Source organism: Hermetia illucens, chromosome 1 (genome assembly GCF_905115235.1).
Source record: "Hermetia illucens chromosome 1, iHerIll2.2.curated.20191125, whole genome shotgun sequence".
Classification (NCBI taxonomy): Eukaryota; Metazoa; Arthropoda; class Insecta; order Diptera; family Stratiomyidae; genus Hermetia; species Hermetia illucens.
Window position 1 is genome coordinate 165,198,714 of NC_051849.1, and position 23,178 is coordinate 165,221,891.

The 23,178-nt window shown below is 42.3% G+C and overlaps 1 protein-coding gene across 3 annotated transcripts in view; it reads left to right on the forward strand.

The window, feature by feature from the left end:
* The window catches only part of LOC119647081 (protein bark beetle), a 95,336-nt gene extending 79,976 nt beyond the window's left edge, over positions 1–15,360 (forward strand). For all 3 annotated transcript variants that reach the window (XM_038047838.1, XM_038047840.1, XM_038047839.1), the window contains 3 exons: positions 6,046–6,172; positions 6,243–6,464; positions 13,694–15,360. In XM_038047838.1, coding sequence (XP_037903766.1) covers positions 6,046–6,172; positions 6,243–6,464; positions 13,694–14,728 — 1,384 coding nt within the window. In that variant the 3' untranslated portion in view covers positions 14,729–15,360. The remainder of the gene's footprint in view (positions 1–6,045; positions 6,173–6,242; positions 6,465–13,693) is intronic.
* Positions 15,361–23,178: the final 7,818 nt, after the last annotated feature.

A 23,178-nucleotide genomic window follows, 5' to 3' on the forward strand; every position in this document is an offset into this window, starting at 1 on the left:
TTACAAAGATCTTTATGATAAACTAGACACTGGGGATGGCGAAAGAGATCTGTATCGACTTGCCAATAGCCGACCTGAACGCACACAGGATATCGAATACTTCTGTTCCGTTAATGACAAGAATGGTACTTTGTTTACTGACGTCGAGCCGCGACGGATAGATGGCGAGAATATTCCGAACAGATGAAGAGTTTGTTTATCCTCCACCTCCGCAATCATTGCTGACATTTGGAGTTGAGGAAGCAATAAAAGGAAGAAATTGCAACAGGACCAGACGACATTGCATCTGAGCTCTGGAAAGTGAAGAGTTGGATCTAACACTGTGACTCAGTGAATTCTTTATTCGAGCTCTTCAGGAAGGTAGAACACCATCTGATTGGCAAGAAAGTACTACAGTGCCAATCTGGAAAAAGAAAGGTAGTCCAAAAGAATATTCAAATTACTGTCCCATACCATGTAGATTTTTTAACGCATTCTTTACAACCGTATTCGCGAAATCGTTCAAATAACCGTGAATGAAGCTGGATTTGTCAAGAACTGCGGAACGACTGACGCAATACACGTAGCGCGGTTACTCAAGGGGAAACAACGTGAGAAGCATCGCCCTCTTTACATTGCATTTGTGGATCTAGGGGAAGCGTTTGACTCATGTGGTATGCTCTAGGACAAAACTTAGTGTCAGAAGAACTCGTGCGCTGGGTTCAATTGCTCAAGCACGATCCGAAAAGTTCGAAATGTGGCGGGTGTGTCAAAACTTTGCTCTTGTTATGGACACTGTCACACGGGACATTCAATGTCCAGTCCCCTATACACTGCTTTATGCAGATGATGTTTTCCTAGCGTCTAAAAGTAAAAATGATATTGAGCAACTTGTTCAGAAATGGAATGATCGTCTCATGCAACACGGTCCCAGATTGAATCTAAAGAAAGCTGAGTTTCCCACGACCGATCCACATGAAACTGTCAGCGGCAGTAACCTGCCCAGAACTGAGCGATTTAAATATTTCGGGTCAATGCTATTAGCCAATTGAGAACTGCATTGTGAATTTGCATCACACATTAGCGCAACCTGGATGAAGTGGCGTTGCACAATTGGTGTTCTTTGTGATCGATGTATTAACAAACGTTGCAAATCTAAAATTTACCGCAATGTCGTCCGTCCTGTCGCTCTCTATGGTTCTGGGTTTTGGCCGACTATAAAAGATAATGAACGACGTCTTTCGGTAATGGAGACGAAGATGTTGCGTTGAATTAGTGACATGCCACGCTTTCATTATATCCGAAATAAGGATATTCGCAATCGATGTGGAGTTGCACCGATCGTGGAAAAATTGCGAGTGAGGCATCTTCGATGGTATGGTCACATAATTCGTGCTAACGAGAATTCGTTTACCAAGATTGGTCTGAACATTCAAGTCGATGGTAAGCGACCAGAGGGCCGGTCGAAACAACAGTGGCTTGATACGCTGGATGATTATTTGAAAGCCTCGCGTTGCATCCAGATCATGCATTTGATTGAACCAAATTGCGAAACCGATCACGACGAGTCGCCCCGCGTGTGAACGGGACAAAGGCATAAGAAAAAGAAAGAAGACTTAATTCTTTACGCTTTCGAGGGTTTATATCACAAACAAATAGACAATTGAATACTTTCTACTCTCTAGTTTGGGATTTTGGGAATGTGAACTAGGCAGGATGTTTAACAAAATCGTGTTGCTGTTTAGCTATAAGATGATCAAAATGAGCGATGGATAAGTTGTTGACGTACATAGTGTGATCTGTAAGTAGTAGAAAAAAAATATTGATTATATATTACAATAGTTGTTAGTTGTCAAAGTACGATGTTTGTGCCTCCACACACCGACCGAAACATAGTAGGCGGTTATCAAACGCCCTTTGGAAGTTATTTATCGAAATGCTCCAAAGTTCGTTCTTGCCTGGAACAGGGCATCTGCTGGCAGGGTTTGTCACCTCAAATTTTTCTACCATCGATATTTCCCTTATAGACTTTCCAGCAGGATGGCCCGCCCCCCGAAGCCTGTTGAGCTGGATCGTATCCACAACCAAACGGTCATAGTATCGCTCATAGATTTCATCGTTATGGAGGCTGCGGAATCGTCCATCCATATGCCGGAGGTCAAAAATCCTTCTGGAACGCGGCCAGGAGTTCGTAATTTTTCTTGCTAAGAACCCAGGTTTCCAAGGAATACATAAGGGCTGGCAAGATTATTATCTTGTACAGTAAGAGCTTCGACCCTAAGGTGAGACGTTTCGAACGAAACAGTTTTCGTAAGCTGAAATAGGCTCTTTTGGCTGCCAACAATCGCGCGCAGTTTTCATCGTCATAGCTGTCATCGGTTGTAATTTTCGACCCTAGATAGGAGAAAATTTTCCCGCTTTCCGTCGCAATCCTGATTAGTTTGCAGCCTAGATTTGAAAAAATAACGGTTCATGACGGACGAGAAAGTTACTGCCAAACAGTAAAAAGTAATCATACTTTTTAGGCGGCTTAGATAGGCGGGAGAAACTTTTTGTAGTATTTGTCTGTAGTCTTTGTAACTTGGATAAGATACTCTTACTATATTTCGTTCTTCTGTCTTTTTCTTACACTTCACTTATTGACCGACCGTCGTAAAGGATTCATTTATCTTGATTGGCGAGATAAGCGGGTGTCATGAAAATTTCCTCGTAGTTTGTTCCTTTAGTAAGATTTTATAAAAGCTATATGTAATCAAATGGAAGGTTGGACGGCGGAATTCAGGTCGTGAGGAAGGGAGTTGTTAATAGGCCGAGGACATCATCTTTAATCAGCTTCACAGCGGCTAGAGAGACGCCGGAAATTAGCTAGTTTTGCTCCTCATGTAGTCCAGAATGCCGGAAGAAGTAGAAGAAGCCAGCCTGGATATGGAGAGTTGTTTGTATGGTGAAGTGACCTGCATTAAATGCCAATTGGAAGAAGTACAGAAGGCTGGTCGTGAATGATAACAGGTTTAGCTTGCAGTGTTGCGGTGGCAGACATTAGTTGCAGCAGAAGCGCATTCAGGTTGGTTCAACGCGACTGACTGTACTGGTGTCTTTTGAGATACCACTATCTAGGAATGAAGGCCGTGCCCCATGAGCGGCATGATGAGGTACAGCTGTTGGACGATGAGCTGGAGTGTCAGTGTTAAAGCAACTTTCGCTGAGACACTAGATTGAGTGCGAATCGGAAGCGTCTCAGTAGCTCAGTAGACATATGCTTGCAACAAAAAAAGAAAACTGAGGGTGCCTTTTTTGAGTTTATTGACCTAGTGTGCTATTCGCAAAATAACGGGAAGGTTTTTTTACAAGGTGGAAACAATTGAGTAAGTTTCTAAAATAGACATAAGTTTGCATAATTTTTTCTTTTTTTGAACGAAAAAAAAGCACCCTTCGATGCTGAAATAACATTGCAATTCGCCACACTTCTTTTCAGCTTTGTTTTGCCTAACACTATATGATTGGTTACTGTTTATCCCGGAGATGGCAAAATTCAATTGGGTTTGAGGATGCATAACTTCATACTTTTTGAAAATAAGGAAATGTGTTACAATTTTATACTTCTGAACTTTATAGATATTATTGAAACTCACTTTTCAAATAAGCATTTTAAAAGCCTTCAAGAGAAGTGCTTGTTGTATGCAATTTTAACATTGCACACATGAGTTAAAATTGAAAAAGAAGGCACTTCGTCTTATTCTTCAAAATATTCTATTTGTAATTTTGGGACGCGTCTGCTCCTTCTTGGAAGGGAAATTTCAATGCATGATAACTTTTTCTTTGGACTGCACTAACTTTATCGATGCGATGATCTAATTTCGCAGCATTCAGAATTAAAAGTTCTGGAATATACGAGTATATCTAAACCTAACGCATTATTATCTGTTTATTCAATACAGCTTTGCTGTCAGAGAGTCAGAGGCGTTTTGAATAGCTATTGGTCCGAAATATTTCCCGCGTTCAGTTGGCCCATTAAATCCGATTTTAGAAATGTCTGATCTGGATGCAGTCGCGAGGCTTTTAACTCCCCATCCAACGTATCAAGCCACCGCTAATTTGGCCGGCCTTTTGGTCATTTACTATCGACTTCGATATTCAAATCAATCTTGGCGAGTGGATTCTCATTAGTGCGAATTGCATGACTATACCATCGAAGACGCCTCTCTCTCAATTTTTCCACGATCCCATATCGATCGCGGATATACTCATTTCGGATGTGATCAAAACGTATCACGGCACTAGCTCAACGCAACATCTTCGTCTCCATTGCCGTAAGACGCCGTTCATTGTCTTTTATAGTCGGCTGACACTCAAACCATATAGAGCGACGGAAAGGACGACATTGCGGAAAATCTTTGATTTAAACACCAGTTGTGGAACGCCATTTCATCGAGGTTGCGTTAATGCGTGCAGCAATTTCACCATTGGTTGATAGCATTGACCCGAAATATTTAAATTGCGCAGTTCTGGGCCGTTGACAGTGATTGTGTCTATTTCATGGAGATCGGTCATCAAAAATCCATCGGCATAAATCAGTTCATAGGCCGTTGAATGTTGGATATCACGTGTGACGGTGCCCATAATAAGAACAAAGAGGAGTGGTGAGAGGGCGTTTCCTTGATGAACATCAACAGAGACACGGAGCGGTTTTGATACTCTCACCACACTTCGAACTTTTTGGATCCTGGTAGACCAATTTAACCCAGCTCACTAGTTCTTCTGGTTCTAAGTATTGGCATTGAGCATACCAGATGAGTTTGTGTGGTACCCGGTCAAACGCATTCTCTAGATACAGAAATGCAATGCAAAGAGAGCAATGTTTCTTATGTTTTTTCTTCATAAGTAACCGCCCAGCGTGTATTAGATCAGAGTATATTGTCGTAGCGGGGAACCACACCGCTTGGTATTGGGTTCCCTGTTGTGGAATATCATATATAATGGTGTGCTTGCTCTTCTCGTCCCAGAAGGGACTACGATTGTAAACTTTGTGGATGATCTAGCTGTGATTGCTACAGTAAGCACCCAGGAGATGTGAACTTTTACATTACGAAACCAGTGAGAGCGGTAAAGTCCTGACTAAAAACAGCTGGGTTGACCTTGGCGGACGGGAAGATAGAAGTGGTCTTAGTAAGAAACCGCAGAAAGAAGAACACTGTGGAATTGGAAGTTAGTAAATATAAGGTCGTGTCAAAGACAACTATCAAATACCTGGGAGTGATTGTTGACACCAAACCGAGCTTGCCGAATTTTGGTGAGCCGAAACACTATCGGAACTTGCTTCTAGCCGGAAATGTGCGATCTATTCTACGAAACTCTTCACGTGAATGAGCCATGCCGGATGTATGGAGGGGCACACAGAACGAAGCGTCGGTGGACACACAGGCTTATTCCCAACATTAGAGTATTGTTTCAGCGGAAACATGGGGAGACAAACTATCGCATTAGCCAGTTCCACACTGGGCAGCTAAAGGCAAGCTCATCTCGTGGAGTAATACCTAAACGGTGATACCCCGGGACTGGAGAGACGGGTGGCGGTATTTAATGGGCGCGATTCACACACACTGTCGACATATCTTTTTAAGATTTTCGACTACCATATACGAACAAAAAGCTCTGGACGGCTTAGTGACTAGGATCCTAAGTTATCGCTGCTGAAAGTAGCTTGGTTATTGGAAAGATGGTAGGGCAATCCCTGTGTGATCACGCCTCTTGTATTTCGGTTGAAAAATTGGCGTCGGCTGCGCTTGATGAATGACTGTTACCTTACATTGATTTGGACTAATAAGTTAATTTTATTGTTAATGGGTATTTACTACGTGCACGTTTGCATCTTTTCTCACTTCAAACAATAGAATAATAGTCCCAGAAAATGCTTCTTTCTTCCTAGTTCCAACTTATTCGAGGTGATAATGCATAGATGCTCCCAATTACATTTTTGGTTCTAATGTATATTATCCAGTTTGCCATTTGGAAACCCGCTTTGAATTTCACTCCGATATTAAGAAAATTCTTTTCTAATAATTTCAGATATCCAGAAAAAGTTTGGGTGCAGGATTTCAATTATATCGACAAATGTACAAGTTTCATATATCGAACTACTGATGTCGAGGACTGCAACAATAGGATGCCCTTCATCTGTGAAATCGATCCAAAAGTAAATAAAAACCATGGACAACTTTAAAAGAATGCGTTAACTTAAATGTTTCCTTTATTTATTGTTTCAGGTGGTCATCGATCCGTTGTCCTTGCGAGCTGATGTGTTTGCCATCAGCATAATAAGCGCATTTATTCTAGTTATAATATTGCTCGTACTAATCGGTGTGTGCTGGTATATGAAGTCACGTCATCGTCATGTACAAAGGCTGGAACGACGTCATAGTATTCGACAGAGTCTGAGAAGTCTGAATAGTATAGACCCGCAAGGATCGATGCGCCGACGAAATTTTGTATGATTTAATTTTTTATAGTTTTCATTCAATGGTTTGGGGTTTCTGTTATGTTGAACTAATTTCGTAGATTTCATTTTCATTACTAACATCATTTTCGATTAGGTATCCAATCCCATCGATGGTTTCCTAGTTTTCCTTTCATTTTCATCTTTAAATTATTTTTCAAATTGGTTTACGATGCGTGTTTAAATGGATCTTTACCTCGATGCTATAGGCTCACTAATTGTATGTATGTTCATAGATGACCTCAGGCGAAAAATAACACGACAAGATAAGGCTGTGTGAATGCCCATTTGTAGAGTGCAAGTGGGTATATAGGCATACAGCAAAAGTTTACTGACAAGTTGGAACGACGATATCTTGCTATATTCCTCTTTGTCGCAAACTCTTTATTCGCAAACTCTTTATTCCACGACATGGCAGTTATCACAACTATACTGATGAGCTAGACCAGACTGCCATCCGACAGTATCCTTTGAGCATGTCTTAAGGATATCAGAGCTTTCTCAGGACAGAAATGAGAGAAAAGCTTTTCATCTAAATTTTCAGTGTTTTAGATTCCTTTGGCTAGCCGGAGAACGTCAACGGCTTGGCTCATATTTTGTGGCGACTTTCACCGATTTTAATAGCTGGCAAAAGGAGAAAGTATTTACTATGCGTTGATTATATAGGAAGCCAATATGTAAAGCTACCCCATATCCATAACAAAATGGTTCTGCCGGCTGAAATCTGGATCATCCTTATCCACACGGATTAAGTGACCCCCCACCGTAACCTATCGACCCGGATTTGATCCACAACCTGACGGTCATAGTATCGCTCATAGATTTGGTCGTTATGTAGGCTACGGAATCGTCCATCCTCATGTAAGAGGCAAAAGATTCTTCGGAGGATTTTTGTTTCGACCGCGGCCAAGAGCTAAGAACCAAAGTCTCCGAGGAATACATAAGGACTGGCAAGATCATTGTCTTGTACAGTAAGAGCTTTGACCCTATGGTGAGACGTTTCGAGCGGAACAGTTTTTGTAAGCTGAAATAGGCTCTGTTGGCTAACAACAACCGTGCGCGAATTTCATCATCGTAGCTGTTATCGGTTGTAATTTTCGACCCTAGATAGGAGAAATTATCAACGGTCTCCAAGTTGTATTCTCCTATCTTTATTCTTCCCGTTTGACCAGTGCGGTTTGATGTTGTTGGTTGGTTGGTTTTCGGTGCTGACGTTGCCACCATAAATTTTGTCTAGCCTTCATTGATGTGCATCCCAAGATCTCGCGCCGATTACGGCCTGCTCGATCTGGATGAAGGCAGTTTGTACGTCTCGGGTCGTTCTTTCCATGTTGTCGATATCGTCAGCATAGGCCAGTAGTTGGGTGGACTTAAAGAGGATCGTACCTTTTGTATTTCCCTCAGCATCACAAATCACTTTCTCCAGGGCCAGGTTAAAGAGGACGCATGATAGGGCATCCCTTTTTCTTAGACCGTTGTTGACGTCGAATGGTCTTGAGAGTGATCCTGCTGTTTTTAGTTGGCCTCGCACATTGGTCATGGTCAGCCTAGTTAGTCTTATCAATTTCGTCGGGATACCGAATTCTCTAATAGCTGTGTACAGTTTTATCCTACCTTTGCTATCATAGGCGGCTTTAAAGTCGATGAATAGATGGTGCAACTGTTGTCCATATTCCAGCAGTTTCTCCATCGCTTGCCGCAGAGAGAAAATCTCATCTGTTGCTGATTTGCCTGGAGTGAAGTCTCTTTGGTATGGGCCAATGATGTTCTGGGCATATGGGGCTATCCGGCCTAGCAAGATAGCGGAGAATATCTTATAGATGGTACTCAGCAACGTGATACCTCTATAACTCGTACAAGAACCATGGGCTGCTGGTAGGAAAATTATGGGTTTAAACTTCCTACGTGCTGAACTATTGTATTTTCTACTATTTTCATTGTGAGAGATCTCTGTGCTCTCTTGATTAAAGACGTATGTGATGATGATGATATCATAACGGTCAAATTAACTATTAAAAGTCAATAGGCAGACAAGGAAATTCTTCGATGCTCTCCTTTCTTCCTCTACGATGAGGAAAAAATTCTCAGTGAATATTCATATGAGCTATCTATAATAGTATGCCAAGAATAAAGATGTGAGGGTAATAGGAGTATGCGATGCTAGCTGTGTGGGAAGTTTCAACATAAACACAAGCAGATCCAGACTTTTAGGATGCCTAATAACGATGGAACTGTACGTCTTCCAATTGGTTAATAAACTATCTTGTTGAATACGGTATTCGTTGACATGTCGTTTCTTGTCAGAGAGTGGCGTGTATTGAATGACATTAACGATGTCACGCAGAGTTGTCCACTCAGTACGCAAAAGAAGGGTCAAATACCATGATGGAACAGGGATTTGGCAAAACCGAGGAGAACAACAAGGGCACTCATCAACCGAGTTATGAGGTCAGATTCATTTGTTGACTGCAAGCCCAAAGTTCTTAAGAAGCGCATAATGTCAATTGAATAATCTACGTTTACTTGGCAGGAAAACACGGATAACGTTGCGGAAATACCAAAACTTTTGCTTGAAGTAATGTGAAAGTGATATTTATTTCCAAACTGGACACGAAGGATCAGTCTAACTTACTTTCTACTAAACGACCTAGAAAGATTAGTAAGTCGTTGCCTAGGGATAGGCTTTCTCTCTCCTCTTTTATAGTTATGGGCATCTTGGTATGGCTCCTGAGGGACACAAAGGTTTCTGTGGAAGGATTAGCGGACTACCTAGTTGTAAGAATCACCACTTGAATCCAACTTTGCAGACAATCCACAGTTGGTGCCTTCTTAATGGGGGGAAAACACTTGATGCTTCTGATCTTTGCCGATCCTATGGTTTCTAGATCTGTCTTTGAGAAGAATGGATTGTGTTCTAGGAAAATCCTATTATGGAACCAGTTCGACCTCTGGAAAAAATTGCGACCATATTCCAGGCGGAAATACAGACTATTTTATTGGCACCAGAGGAAAGTTTGCGATAAAAATGCCGAGGTCAAACCATTCAAATCTGTCTAGAGAGTCAGGCAGGGATATCACCACGATATTAACTGTTGTAAAGCTCTAACCTGCTTTTGCAGGAATTTGACCGACAGAATGAAACATTTCTGAAGTGGGCGACAGCGTACTCGGCTATCCATAAGGTAGCTTATACATTGGCTTGTTAAGGTTTTGGCTCCACAATAGTGGGATCAGAGACAGCATGTGGTGTCAGGCCATCCATTGTTAAGTGTGTTCTAAAGGATTAAAGAGTTTAGGAACCTAAATGGAGAAATTTGAATTTTTGCAAGAAGTAAGAACCCGATGTCAATAAAGCGGCAGTTTGACTATTCCTTGAGAGGAAGATATGAAAACTATAGCAAGGATACTGTTCCTTAAACTAACAGATAAGTAATGGGAGGAGGCTGCCTTGTATTGCTCTCTTAGCGCTAATGGTGATAATTCACTTAGATCCTCTCCCTTGATTTTCGATGATTTAGTTATTGCCGTTTAGCTGTTTATATTCATGGAATAAAAGCTTTACTATTTCTGCGGGTTGGACAAGTGGAGGTAACGGATCGAGCATCTTCTTTCCAACATGTTTTTTGATGCTTGATGCTTTAGCTTATAAAATTTAGTCAAACAGCTAAAAGTTGAAGCGGTTTGGTCTCTTAGGGACGATCGTACCTAGTTAAAAATAAATATAAAGAGGCTCTGGCGGTGGTGGTAGATTAATGGGACAATCCATCGAGAACTCCCCGCAAGGTCGAACACGTGTGAAGAATGATATGTTTCTGCATGCTTTGAAACATGCTGTGTGAGAATTAGGGAATAGGGGCACTAAGGGAAGCTGTGATGGATTTGGGTACAATGTATGTAGCCAAATTTCTTCGATTTGCCGAGCCAGTGGCGATATCAATACTATATGCAGAGCGACCTGTCTTATCAACTAATAGAACGTCGGGCTTATAGTGTAGTGTGTGGCGACAACTTAGAACTTGTCGGGCCTAATACATGCTGTAAGCAGAACTATCAAGTACTACCTGTGGTTCATAGCCGCAAATTGGGCATGTTCCAGTGATCAGTCCATGCTTATATGCTAAATTTTGATGAATCACCTAGATACAGCATTATGTCTGTTTGTGTATTGCATCGGTGTCATAATAGTGCAGCCAGAAATAAGATGATCCAACGTCTCTAACGCCGGATCACACATTCTGCACTGGTCGTTCTCCACTCGATCTTTCATTATGAGCCCTTTATAAGCTCGGATGCGACCATGCCGCCCTGAATGGTACACATAAGTCCCTGCGTGTCAGCAAAGAGCTTCCTAGCACACAGCCACCTGTTCGACAAACCGTGCATTTCTTTCGACTTCCATTCATCTATCCGCTCCTGGTTTGACTTTACCCCATTTACAGGATTGAAAGATCGATCCTCCATGTTGTGCCTTGTAAGGCAGACGACTGTCGCATGCAACGAACTTTCCTGCTCTTTACTGTAAAAGTAAGTGCTTGATGATTCGTCAACTGCGTCCCGGGGGTGGGTGATGCATTCGGAAGTTGAACATAGTAGTGCGCATCCGCCGTTGGACGTTTTCGAGATCGCTCTTCATCCACGGCAATATTCTGAATGCATATGCCAGTGAATGGATAGTAAATATGTTCAGTGCGCTTATCTTGTTCTTCCTTGAGGGAAGCGATTTCATCACCAACTTCGTACGTCCCAGGAATGCGGGCAGCAGATCATCCTTCAAATTACCAACTCGAGCATGGGTTCCTTGCAGAATTATTTTTACTATTCTGAGTTCTCATATTATTATATTTTTTCCCAAGTTATCACAATTCCGACATATGTCGGATTTTACCTAGTACTAGCACTAAGTGTCAAACATTTAGGCTCGCACGATCCTACCTACTTGTTTTGTCGTTCTTCATCCGCTCTTTCATTATGAGCTCGGATGGTTACCACGCCATTCTGTATGGCACACATCGATTCCTCCGTCTTATCAAAGAGCTCCTCAGTACACAGCCAGAGGCAATTCACTTCACTTCATTTAGCGTGCATTGCCTTCGACTTCCATTCATCGATCCGCTGTTGGTCTGACTTCATCCCATTCAGAGGATTGAAAGATCTATCCTTCAAGTTTAGTGGGGTTAGCCCACAATCTGCCTTACAGACAGCCGCATGCCTTATCTTTGCTGTAAAAGTAAGCATGTAGCGACTTGGCGATGATGTTGCGCCGCCACGTCAACCACGCCCCTACTTCCGATATTATGAGGCAGGTTCATCGATCCTCGGCGGAGTTTGGATGATGCATTCGGAATTTAGACACAGTAGTCCATATCTATCGCTGGGCATTTTCCAGATCGGTTTTCGTCCACAGCAATATTTCGAATGCATAGGTCAGTGCACGGATAGCGAACACATTCACTGCGCTTATTTTTCCTGAAAGATGCGATTTCAGCACCAGCTTTACACTTTGCAGGAATTCGGAGTGCAAAGAATCCTTAAGATCATCACCTTGAGCATGGGTTCCTTGCAGAATTCCCGGTTATTTGTAGAAGTCTTTCTCGGTCATAGTTTCGATGTGGAGGCTACCAATGCTATGTCTGACATGCGGCGCGTGGTGACTTTTGCGGATGGCTTGGATTCGAAACTTGTCTAACCCAAATTCTATCCGCGTATCACGGCTAAACATATCTCCTATTCGCAACAGACCTCTAAAGTAGTCGTCAGTACCAGCATACAGCTTGATGTCATCTAAATTCATCAAGTGTGTCAGCTCGCACTTAGCACGTAGGCCATACTTTATTGTAAAACCATGCACTCTAGCATCATTCAGTAGCCATGAAAGGAGGTTCAGTGCCGACGGGGACTCAACGAATCCCCTGGAAGATGCCTGGGCTCTGAAGTGTTGGTACCCTCAGATGAATGTACTGACGAGGTGGTATGCGATTCTTCCATGACTGTATCCAAAAACTTGATTGAGAAATTGAGGTGATTTTCTTATTGTTTGGTGAAAATTCTTATTTGCAAAATTTTCTCTCAATAGTCAGGGGTCGAAATACTTCATTTCAGCTTTAGATAGTCCCTAAGGTGTTTCGCTAGCAAGCTTATTGACTTTACATGCTTGGAGAATATCTACACCGGAACTAAAAACATTAAGAATATGTTCGACGTACTTTGCTATGCTCTGGAGGATGAGTGAGTCAGCCAGGGTTATTGAATAAACTTTACGGTATATAGTTGCTGCCTGCGCAGAGTTTCCTTTCTGGGTCAGTAGATACATAATTGTTTTTCACAGTGGCACTGTGGCAATATGGGGCTGCGTAAGATCTAGGATCAGAGCTAGACCACAATTGAGTTCAAAAAAATGTAGAATATAGCGTAAGAAAATTAGCTATAAATAGTATTTATAGCGTATGTGGACTACTATAATCTTCTTCTTCTTCAGCTTTTGTCTGGTTCAGACTCGGTATCCAAAGCCTTCTTATATTCTTTCTAGTTGAGAAAACAGTTCGAACTAGGAAGTAACGGTAGTAAGTTTTCCAAGTACTTGAGAATCTCCCTTCAAGTTCACAAGGACCCATGCTGTGCTGGTTCCAACAATCTCCAGCAACTATTATGTACTTGACCGTTTCAAGGCTAAAATTGAGGAATAAAAACTGAAGACCATCTCCGTCGCTAGTAGTATTTTCTTTATTTAGTAGGTATCGGTATTTCGGGAACAACTTGTTCCCTTCTTCAGTGGCGAGTGTATACTGGCTGATGTGAAAAAAAATTGATGATTTTCCTCATTCTCAGGGAACTGCTAGGATGCCAGGGGAGGTTATGAAATACATTTTCCACCCTAAATTCGAGAATGCTCGTAACACTTTTGATTCAATATTCATTAATCATTAAGGAAAGAACAACTCATTCGCTAAGAGTGATGATGTCCTTTGCGCCATTATTTTTGGGTTGGAAAAGTAATCTTTCTGTAATAGAGAAAGTGCCGAAAAATCTCAGCCTTATCCAAATCCTCTGCAATGTTTCTATATCTATATATCTCTATATCACTTATCATATCTCATAATAGTTAACAAAACGATGCAATACCTAACTTTGGTTTGTTCGTATCTTTTCTTAATTTGTCTTGGTTCTGTTTCATTTTAAAATTCTTGATTTTATTTTCTATTATTTCCATATGTTCATTTATAGAATATGTCGGCATCAACGAACACTCTCACAAAATCTTCGGTAACAGATTACAAGAAAATGACCTCAAACGGCTCCATCGACTCCATGGATAAAAGTGTATTGAGTTCCGAAACCAGTTACGACGCCTACGATCCAAAAGCGGCCCACTACAACGAATACTCAAACCAGCCAAATGGCAATGGCTACCACAACAACGCGCTTGCTCAGAAATATAACGAGTACGCGAACCAAAGCAAAGCAAAGTCATCGCCAGTGGTACCAGTGAAGACAGCAACCGTTGGATCCACTAGGAGTGGTAACAAACCTCGCGCATACGGACTGCCCGATTATAATCCACAAAATTTTGAACTGTCTTACCGCAATGAAGGTTTCCGGGACAATTCCACATTTTCTGGGACAAGAAATAATTCTGTAAGTACGACGCTGACTGAAGATACTCCGATAATTCATCAAACCGACACTGAAGATGTGGAATCTGACTACTATGGAAACTCAAGCACGTTACCATTGAGGTCGAAAGGAGAAAATTTGGCTTTCCTGTCGGAACTCAAACACCGCCTGCCTGAATATGAAAGCCCGAAACGCGAGGAAGTATTCCAGCCAGCGCATAGCAGCTTTTTACCACCGCCTCCTGATCCGCCGGGCTCAGAGCAATCTACAGCATCGAGTACACTGCCATACGATAAGAAGATCGATAGACTCCAGTTCAGTCCGACAGAGGATGACCAGTTCGAGGAAATTCGGAGACCGGCGCCAGTTCCAGCAGAAGTCAGACGACCGGACTCGTACTACACAGCCGTAAGGAGTAGTCGTGCTCCTAAAAATAACAATCTGCCCCCACCACCATCTCCGATCAGAGAAGGTGGATCAGGACGACCTCGAACCGTTTACGAGGCGGCCGAGGACCCGCGTCCTTCTTACTCACGATCAAAGTCTGAAGCTTTGCTTGAAACTAATTTCGACGAAGCTATGCCCAATGCTGGGCTTCAAGCGGACAATAGAAGTTATAGCCAACCACTTGAGACTGCTATGTAGGTTCACAAAATCTAAAATGTTAGTATGAGTATTCTAAGTCTTCACTAGAAAGGTTCGCACGAGCCATAAGATAGAAAATAAAAATTTCGCAACTTGAGCCTGAGAATTAGAAACAAATAACCAAGCTTCATGATCTGATATCGAATACCATACCCACTACCATTAGAATGGTCCTGCAACGAGCTTTTAATGCTAGCGTATCCTTCTATCCATACAGAGACATTTAATCTAGGAATAATGATAAATTGGAGTTTTTCAAATGGCATCCTTACTCCAATGAATATGCAACTAAAATAGCTATTCCGTTTGATTACAGTTAAATCACGGAGGGTTTAAGCGTTTTCTAAACCCCGAAATTTAAGTTCTCTGTGACTTGTGGCCAGCAAAAAGATAAAAGATTCGTAATTTACGCAAGACATTACCGAAGAACAAAAACATTCACTCGATTCCATCACCGATTACTTATAATTTGCTTAAGGACCTTGGGCCTGTAGAGGAATAAATTGTTGTAAATATTTAATTTTTTAGAAGTCTAAGTGCAATCGCGCAACTTTTGATCACATTCCAATACCAATCGTGTACCACTCAATTACGCATAACGTTTACTGTAAATAAAGATTGTAATGTGTTAAGTGTTGTATTTAGCTTTACGTATCTATAAGCGAACAATGATCTTTTTTTACTTTGTAATATGTAACGATAATAGCTTTTTTGTAGAGATGAGTTTAAATATAATATTATTAAATTATGTTGAAAAGCGAATCAGAAAATTGAAAAAATAAAAAATAGATACTGGAAAGTTTTTATTGTTTGTTCTAGATACTTGCGCAAGGGATTGCTGTAAGCCAACATATTTTTTTGGCTTAAAATGTGACTACGATCTCCATAATATCTCGTCATGAACGATTGTCTACATGAAAACAGAGCTATAATCATTCCACGATAAATCGGTTAATATTGATAGACTGGCCAACATTATAGTAGCTTTCTAGGAGTGTCCTCTAATTCAGGGTGTTGTGCGAACCGTGCCCATTGGATAGTTGGCAGTCGCGGATAGTTGACCATATTCGAACTGAGGCTCACTGATACCTGGTCGCCTCAGTGAGTAAGTCTGCTATGGAGGCGGACCTCCTAACTCCATACTCGAGGAATTCAAATGGGTACACCCGTAATAAAGAAAAATATTAAAAAATCGGCCAGGGACTCCGGTACCGCACAGAAACTGGCCAATTAGACGGAGGCACATCTCCGCAGCACTGAAAGCCAGGTGACTATACCCAAGCGGGGAGAATTTGGGAGGTCAAGCAGTGGAACCAAGGTTAACATTTGACGATGACCGCAACGGTTCACGCTCAAAAGGCGGGGACGAGGAAGGGTACGTCACCATTTCGAACGTCAGGGAGGAGATCGCGCCGGTGCTAAGTGGTATCTGCGCTATTTGAAAAAGGCCCAGATTAGGCCCTTAAGAAGGCTCAGGACAGACGTAAGCCTTAAGCAACAGAGCCAAGAAAGCGAGGAGCAGCATAAAATAACCCTCACTAGGAAAATGCTCCCAAGAAATCTAACCCGAGCTCAGGAGAGGGGAAATCTCGGAGCGGTCAGGGTTGAAGATAGGAGCCAGGAAACCGCCGTTGGCTATGCTAATGCGGTAAAGAACAATAGACGGGTCATAGTTCTGAAAGTATTTCCGCAGCAAATACTCATATGTGAGGGATGGAATGAGGAGGATGGAGGCGGACTGGCTTAGGAATATAGTCCCTAAACTGTCAGGGTGGAAGGGAATGATATGCCAGGGCTATACATGGTGACGTTCTACCTTCCCAAACTCGCAGCGGTTGGAACAGGCAAGCCTCTACGCCTCCTCATCATTCAAAGCATGGATCTTCACGCATAGTTATGGAGCGTTTTGGAAGGAAGGAGGGGGCTAAAGTCAAACTCCTCACGATCAGGGTAGAACCAACCCTGCCCCCCTGGCGGCAATCAAACGTCGTAATTGCCTCATCGATTGCCGTTTTGGTAGCATACACACACAATTACAGATTTAATCTCATGCTTCGGAGGACACATCGGATGGATTTTTTTGCGAGAGAAAGGCACTACCATTTCTTCTCGGCTGGGATGCCGATGTTCACAATGAGCTCTGGAAAAGGGGCAACATTAATCGAAGAGTTTAGTACCTTCTTAAATTCATCCTCAGTAATAAGTACATTATTCTGAGGAACACTCTGATGAGGGCAACTCGGAACTAGATAGAATAATAAGGGAGAACAGGACGGGACTCCTGATACCTGAGTGACAACATTACTCCTCTGCAGTTGATTAATGACATCAGCAAAATAGAGGTAGAAATAGTGGTGGAAGGCCTCAACAAAGCTTTTATTGTAGCACATGAGGCCGACTAAGACAGTCAAGTTATCAAGGGGCATACATTGGTGTAACATTAACCTAGCTAGAATGAGAAAGCAGGTGGGAAAAATCTTTAACCTAGCAGGACGAACTAGGGATCAACAGAGGTACAAAAGAACACTGACAATGTATAGTAACGCGATCAGCGAAGTGAAACGAAACAGCTTCTGGGAATTCTGAGAAGGGATAGAACAAATCGCAGAAGCATCCAGGCTAAAGCTGTACCCAAAGGCAAGGCCATATCTTTTACCTGTATGAAGAAGAAAGATGGGACATTTACCGAAAATTTGGAGCAAAGAAGTGGAAAACACCCTAGCTTGCTGGATGGGCAGAATTGTTCTATTGTCATGAAAACTAGTCAAGTTTGTGGGGTATTGTCACCGTTAATGTGGAGCACAGTAGTTAATGGCGGCCAAAGGGTGGTATAGGCCCCAGGGCAAAACGTGGATTGGTACTCACGATGGAGCATAAAACTTGGGAAACGCCTGCTGAACCAACACCAACAGCTCTACTACCAAACTTCTTTCTTTATGAAAAACTGCAGACGGAGAAGGATGAGGGCGAGTCTCCCGCGCCTAAACACGGGACAAAATGTACCAACTGATCCTCCAGGTTGGGGGTTGGGTAGGGCTGACAACCCTACACGGAAAACCGATGTTACGAAGCCACAAAAGAAGCCTCGGACAGGATGGATTTTACAACGACGAACGCGACAAAGACAACGGATTAACGATTTGGCCATTTTCTCATGGAACAGACCGATGTTGCTGCGCCGCTAGCCCATACCCTGTCCCAATATAAGGCTGATGTAACAGCGTTGCAAGAGATGCGATGGACAGGGACCGGTTTCCTGGAGAAGAGCCGCTACACCATATATTATAGTGGCCATCCAGTAAATCACGTGTTCGGAGTAGGTTTTTTAGTCAGCCAAAAAATGAAACCTGCTGTTATTGGCTTCGAAAACATAAGCGAAAGGCTATGCACTCTGTATTTGCGATTCAAGTTTAGAAATATAAGCCTCATAAACGTTCACGCCCCTACAAAGGAGACTGCAGAGTCGGAGAAGGATACCTTCTATGAGGCAGTTGACCAGATCCTCAAGCCTGCCCCAAGTATGATATCAAAATCATACTTGGAGATTTCAACACCCAAGTAGGGACTGAGCCCGTATTCAGGCGATACGTTGGCAGCATCGCACGAAATGGTTGTTGGATGTACCTGGCTTGCGAGGAGAGCGGTTCACACACATACCTGGGCCTCTCCAAAGGGACCACTTTCAACCAAATTGACCACGTGCTGATTGAACGCCGTCACCTCTCAGCCTTGATGAATGTCAGAACATATAGGGTGGCCAATATAGACTCGGACCAGTATTTCATTGGCATGGTGCTTCGAGCTCGAATTACGACACCACCCATAATCCCCTCTGACAATTAGGTGAGAGTGAATACTGCAGCCATCCACAACACTGCCCTTTCCGACACCTATAAGAGGGAAATGGATGCCGCAACAACCGCAGTCAACAGAGGTCCTGGAGATGAGGCATCAACAAATGATCTTCATAACCACCTGAAGAACGTTATCATTCAGATACTTGGCCCAGCCGCAAAAACAATCGGAACGGCTGGTATGACGATGAATCTAAGCTAGCTACGGAACGGAAGAATGCCGCATACCGAGTAATGTTGCATTCTCAAAGAATGCGGGCACGCGCAGAGACTTATCACGAACTCCGTCGAGCGGAGAAGCGACTTCACAGACGGAAAAAGGAAGCCTGGGAGAACCAACAAGTCTGTGAACTAGAAAAGTACAGGGAGCAACCGCACCAGGCGCGGAAGTTTTACCAACAAGCCAGCAGGATGGAGCCTTATACACCTCGATGCTCATCCTGCCGAGACAAAAAGGGAAATCTAATTTCCGACAGAGCGATGGGTTGAGTACTTTGATGAGCTACTGAACAACCAGAACATCGGGGAGTTGAAGGTCCCGCTAACTGAAGACGACGGACAAATACTGCCACCACCAAGTATAGAAGAAACAGTCCGTGCATTTGATCGACTTAAGAATCATAAGTCGCCAGGAGCTGATGGAATTACAGCTGAATTGGTTAAATATGGAGGCGAACAATTACACCAAGTGGTTCATCAACTTGTGCTCAAGCTATGGGACAGCGAATCAATGCCTGACGATTGGCAACGAGGCATTATCTGTCTCATACATAAAAAGGGAGATATCACACTGCAGCAATTATAGAGGTATCACGCTGCTGAATACCATCTATAAGATATTCTCCGCTATCTTGCTAGGCCGGATAGCCCCATACGCCCAGAACATCATTCGCTCATACCAAAGAGGCTCCAGGCTAATCAATCAGATTTTCTCTGTGCGGTAAGTGATGGAAAAACTGTTAGAATATGGACATCAGTTGCACCACCGTTTCATCGATTTTAAAGCCGCCTATGACACGGCCGTGACAGAATTCGGTATCCCGACGAAAAAGCAGTACGATCATTCTCGAGACCATTTAACATCAACAACGGTCTACGACAAGGGGATGCCCTATCATGTGTACTCTTCAACCTGGCCCTTGAGAAAGTGATTCGCGATGTCGATGTAAATGCAAGAGGCACCATCCTCTTCAAGTCCACCCAACGACTGACCTACGCTGATGATATTGACATCATGGGAAGAACAACCCGAGATGTTCAGTCTACCTTCATCCAAATCGAGCAGGCGGCGCGAGATCATGGGCTGCATGTTAATGAAGGCAAGAGGAAGTACATGGTGAGAACGCCAGCGCCAGAACCAAAAGAATGAACAACATCGAATCGCACTGGTCAAACGAAAACAATGAAGATAGAAGACTACAACTTTGAGACCGTTGAAAATTTCTCTTATCTGGGGTCGAAAATCACAACCGATAACAGCTAAGACGATGAAATCCGCGCACATTTATTGGCAACGAACAGAGCCTATTTCAGCTTAGAAAAACTGTTTTGCTCGAAACGTCTTACCATAGAATCAATTATTACATCAATCAATCAATTACTGTACAAGACTATGATCTTGCCAGTCGTTATGTATTTCTCGGAGACTTGGGTACTTAGCAAGAAAAATTACCCTCTTGGACGCGTTTGAGAGGAAAATCGGCGGATAATAATTTGGCTCCCTACATGAGAATGGACGATTCCGTAGCGTACATAACGACGAAATCTATGAGGGATACCAGGACCGTCTGGTTGTGGATAAAATCCGGCTCAACAGGTAGCGGTGGGCGAGTCCCTTAATCCGTATGGATGAGGATGAACTAGTCCGGAAAGTCTATAAGGGTAATTTCTATGGTAGAAAAAGAAGGCGAGGCAGAGCCTGCCTGAGATGGAGCGATGGCGTAGGTCATGACGCCAGACAGCTTTTAGGGATATCGAATTGGTGGACCTTGGCCCAAAACCGGGATGTCTGGAGTTCCTTATTACGATCGGTCAAGACCGGAGACCGGTTATTGTACCGTTGATGATGATGAATTCATTTTGGATGATCTTCACGTTACGCTATGACCACGTTTGAAATCAACTACCATGTCTTTTACTATTGTGTATCTTCATGAATTTATTAATGTTCAAGGATTTATTGAGTGCATGATATTTAAATTTTACAGAAATCACAAAAGTGGGCCAATTTAAGCAGCTCCAGAGGGAAAATTATTTGACATATGAAACCAACCAACCATAACAAATTAGACTTATGCTGTTGTTTGTGTGTTAAGTTTGTAGCTTCCTGCACGACTAGCTTAATATTTTGATTCCTAGCTTCATCGCGCATGAAAGTAAGGATATTGAAAATTGGGCTTGAATTGTAGCTGTATGTTAGGAATTTTATCATGGCATGGAAGCAATGTAGTATACCCTTGACTATTTGTCATTCGATGTATTGCTACCTCAATCAAGTTTTGAGCACTATTTTTGATGCTATACTTCGTTTGGTATAGTGGCCGGATCGATGGCTGGAGTTTATTAGGTTACTTCCCTCGTTAGCTCGAGCAAAGCTGTGCGATTTTTAGGACATTGGTTACTGTGGAATATCATTAGTGAGGTGCAAATCAATTCCTTAGTCACTTGTAAGGATTATTCAAAGGAAGAAGAAAAAAGCGGACTTTTCAGATTAAAATATTTTTATGCATGTTTGTTGCAGAGTTTATATTTCTGAAACCAGTTCTCACAACTCGCAGTTTTTAAAGTTCTCAGTTATCACGGGTCAATATTTAGTTACCTTCCTTGATGGACTAGAGTCTCACCCTAAGGTAAATTTTCTCGTTGGATATAAATAGTTCACTTTTATTGAAACATGGAAAGTTGTCAAAAATTTAACTCGAATATAATAATTGTACGGATACCTGAGTGGTTAGAGCACAAGGCTGTCGTACGGAAGGTTGCGGTTCAAATCTCACTGGTGACAGTGGAATTTATATCGTGATTTGACGTCGGATACCAGTCGACTCAGCTATGAATGAGTACTTGAATCAAATCAGGGTAATAATCTCGGGCGAGCGCGATGCTGGCCACATTGTCTCCTGCAGTGTACTGTAGTGTACCGTTACGGTCTTGAATGAAGTGCTCTAACACACTTCAAGGTCTAGATCCTATGGGTTGTTGCGCCAACGATTATTATTTCCCAGTTATCACAATCTCGGCAGATGCCGGATTTTACCTAATACAAGTGCCAAGCATTTAGGCTCGGACGATCCTACCTACTTAAAAACTAAAGGGGCACTGGTGGTGGTGGCCGGTGTTAGGTCAGTGGGAGAATCCGTGGAGTACTCCCCGCAACATCGAGCACGTATGCAGAATGGTTCACTTATGTATGGTTTGAACCAGACTGTGCGAAAGTCCCAGGACATCAAGGGAAGCCGTGAGGGATTTAGGTACAATACCTGTAGCTGACAATATTATGGGGACTACAACCACCCGCATTATTATTATAATAATTTCAACCAAAACGGAAGTTAATTTTTATTGAAATTAGTATGTTTAAAAGTCTATTGTATAACACCAAGTGATAACAACAGGTTTGAAGTGATGTCGTTGTGGCGGTGGTTTATTTAAGTTTATTTACTTAGAGGAGTAGATATTTATATAAGCAAAGATAATAAAATATGTGTATTTAATATTGGCTTTTAAATATAAATGTTTTAACATGCAATTCTGAAAACAGAAGCATCCCACGTTGGGCGCCGTCTTTGCATTTAATGAATTCCATCCGAAAATCGTGTTCAATCTAAACATGGTTGGATGTGAGGCAAGATTAGTGCATTAATTACTCCTTACATTGAATTTATGTTATGTCTGTGCTCAACTTTCTACCAGGTCCTTACCTAGGATCCGTGCAAACATTTAATTATGGCCTTCAGCTGTTCCTTTCGACCCTTTCTAAGCGGTCGAAGCGGCGCTGCACTAATCACTGACATTCGTAGTCCTACACCTAAATACACACAAATTCTGCAATGATATCATAAATCAAATCGCCTGCCTGTCACAGCATTACATAAGGTAGTCATGAAGTTTTATATTGATCTGAAAATGAATGGCGCTCGCTCCTTCACACATTCACTCCTCCAATAAATCATGTGAAACTTTAACATATTTTCATCCAATTTCCACCTAAACAGTTACCGCTTGTTCTCTTGATTTCGTGTTTTCTTTTTTAACTTCTTCCTGTGATTGCTGTAACGTGTGATGAACTTGCAGGAAAGTTAAAAATTGGCCAACTCCCGTTCCCGATAACGCCACGAGGCAAATGGGAAAATTACGTAAATTCTTGACGGGAATCGTTGCGTGATATCAGGTGAAATTTGCATTTTTCACGTGGAATTATAGGTCAGGAATATGTTAAGCCAGGGTGGGTAGTACATACACAGCCGGCCGGCGAAATCAAGTGGAGGAAATACTTCAAATGAAGTCATGGAACTTATGAATCCTATTAATTTCAACAAGGAAATAATTTCGATAACAACAGGTTTGAAGTGATGTAGTTGGGATGGAGGTTTATTT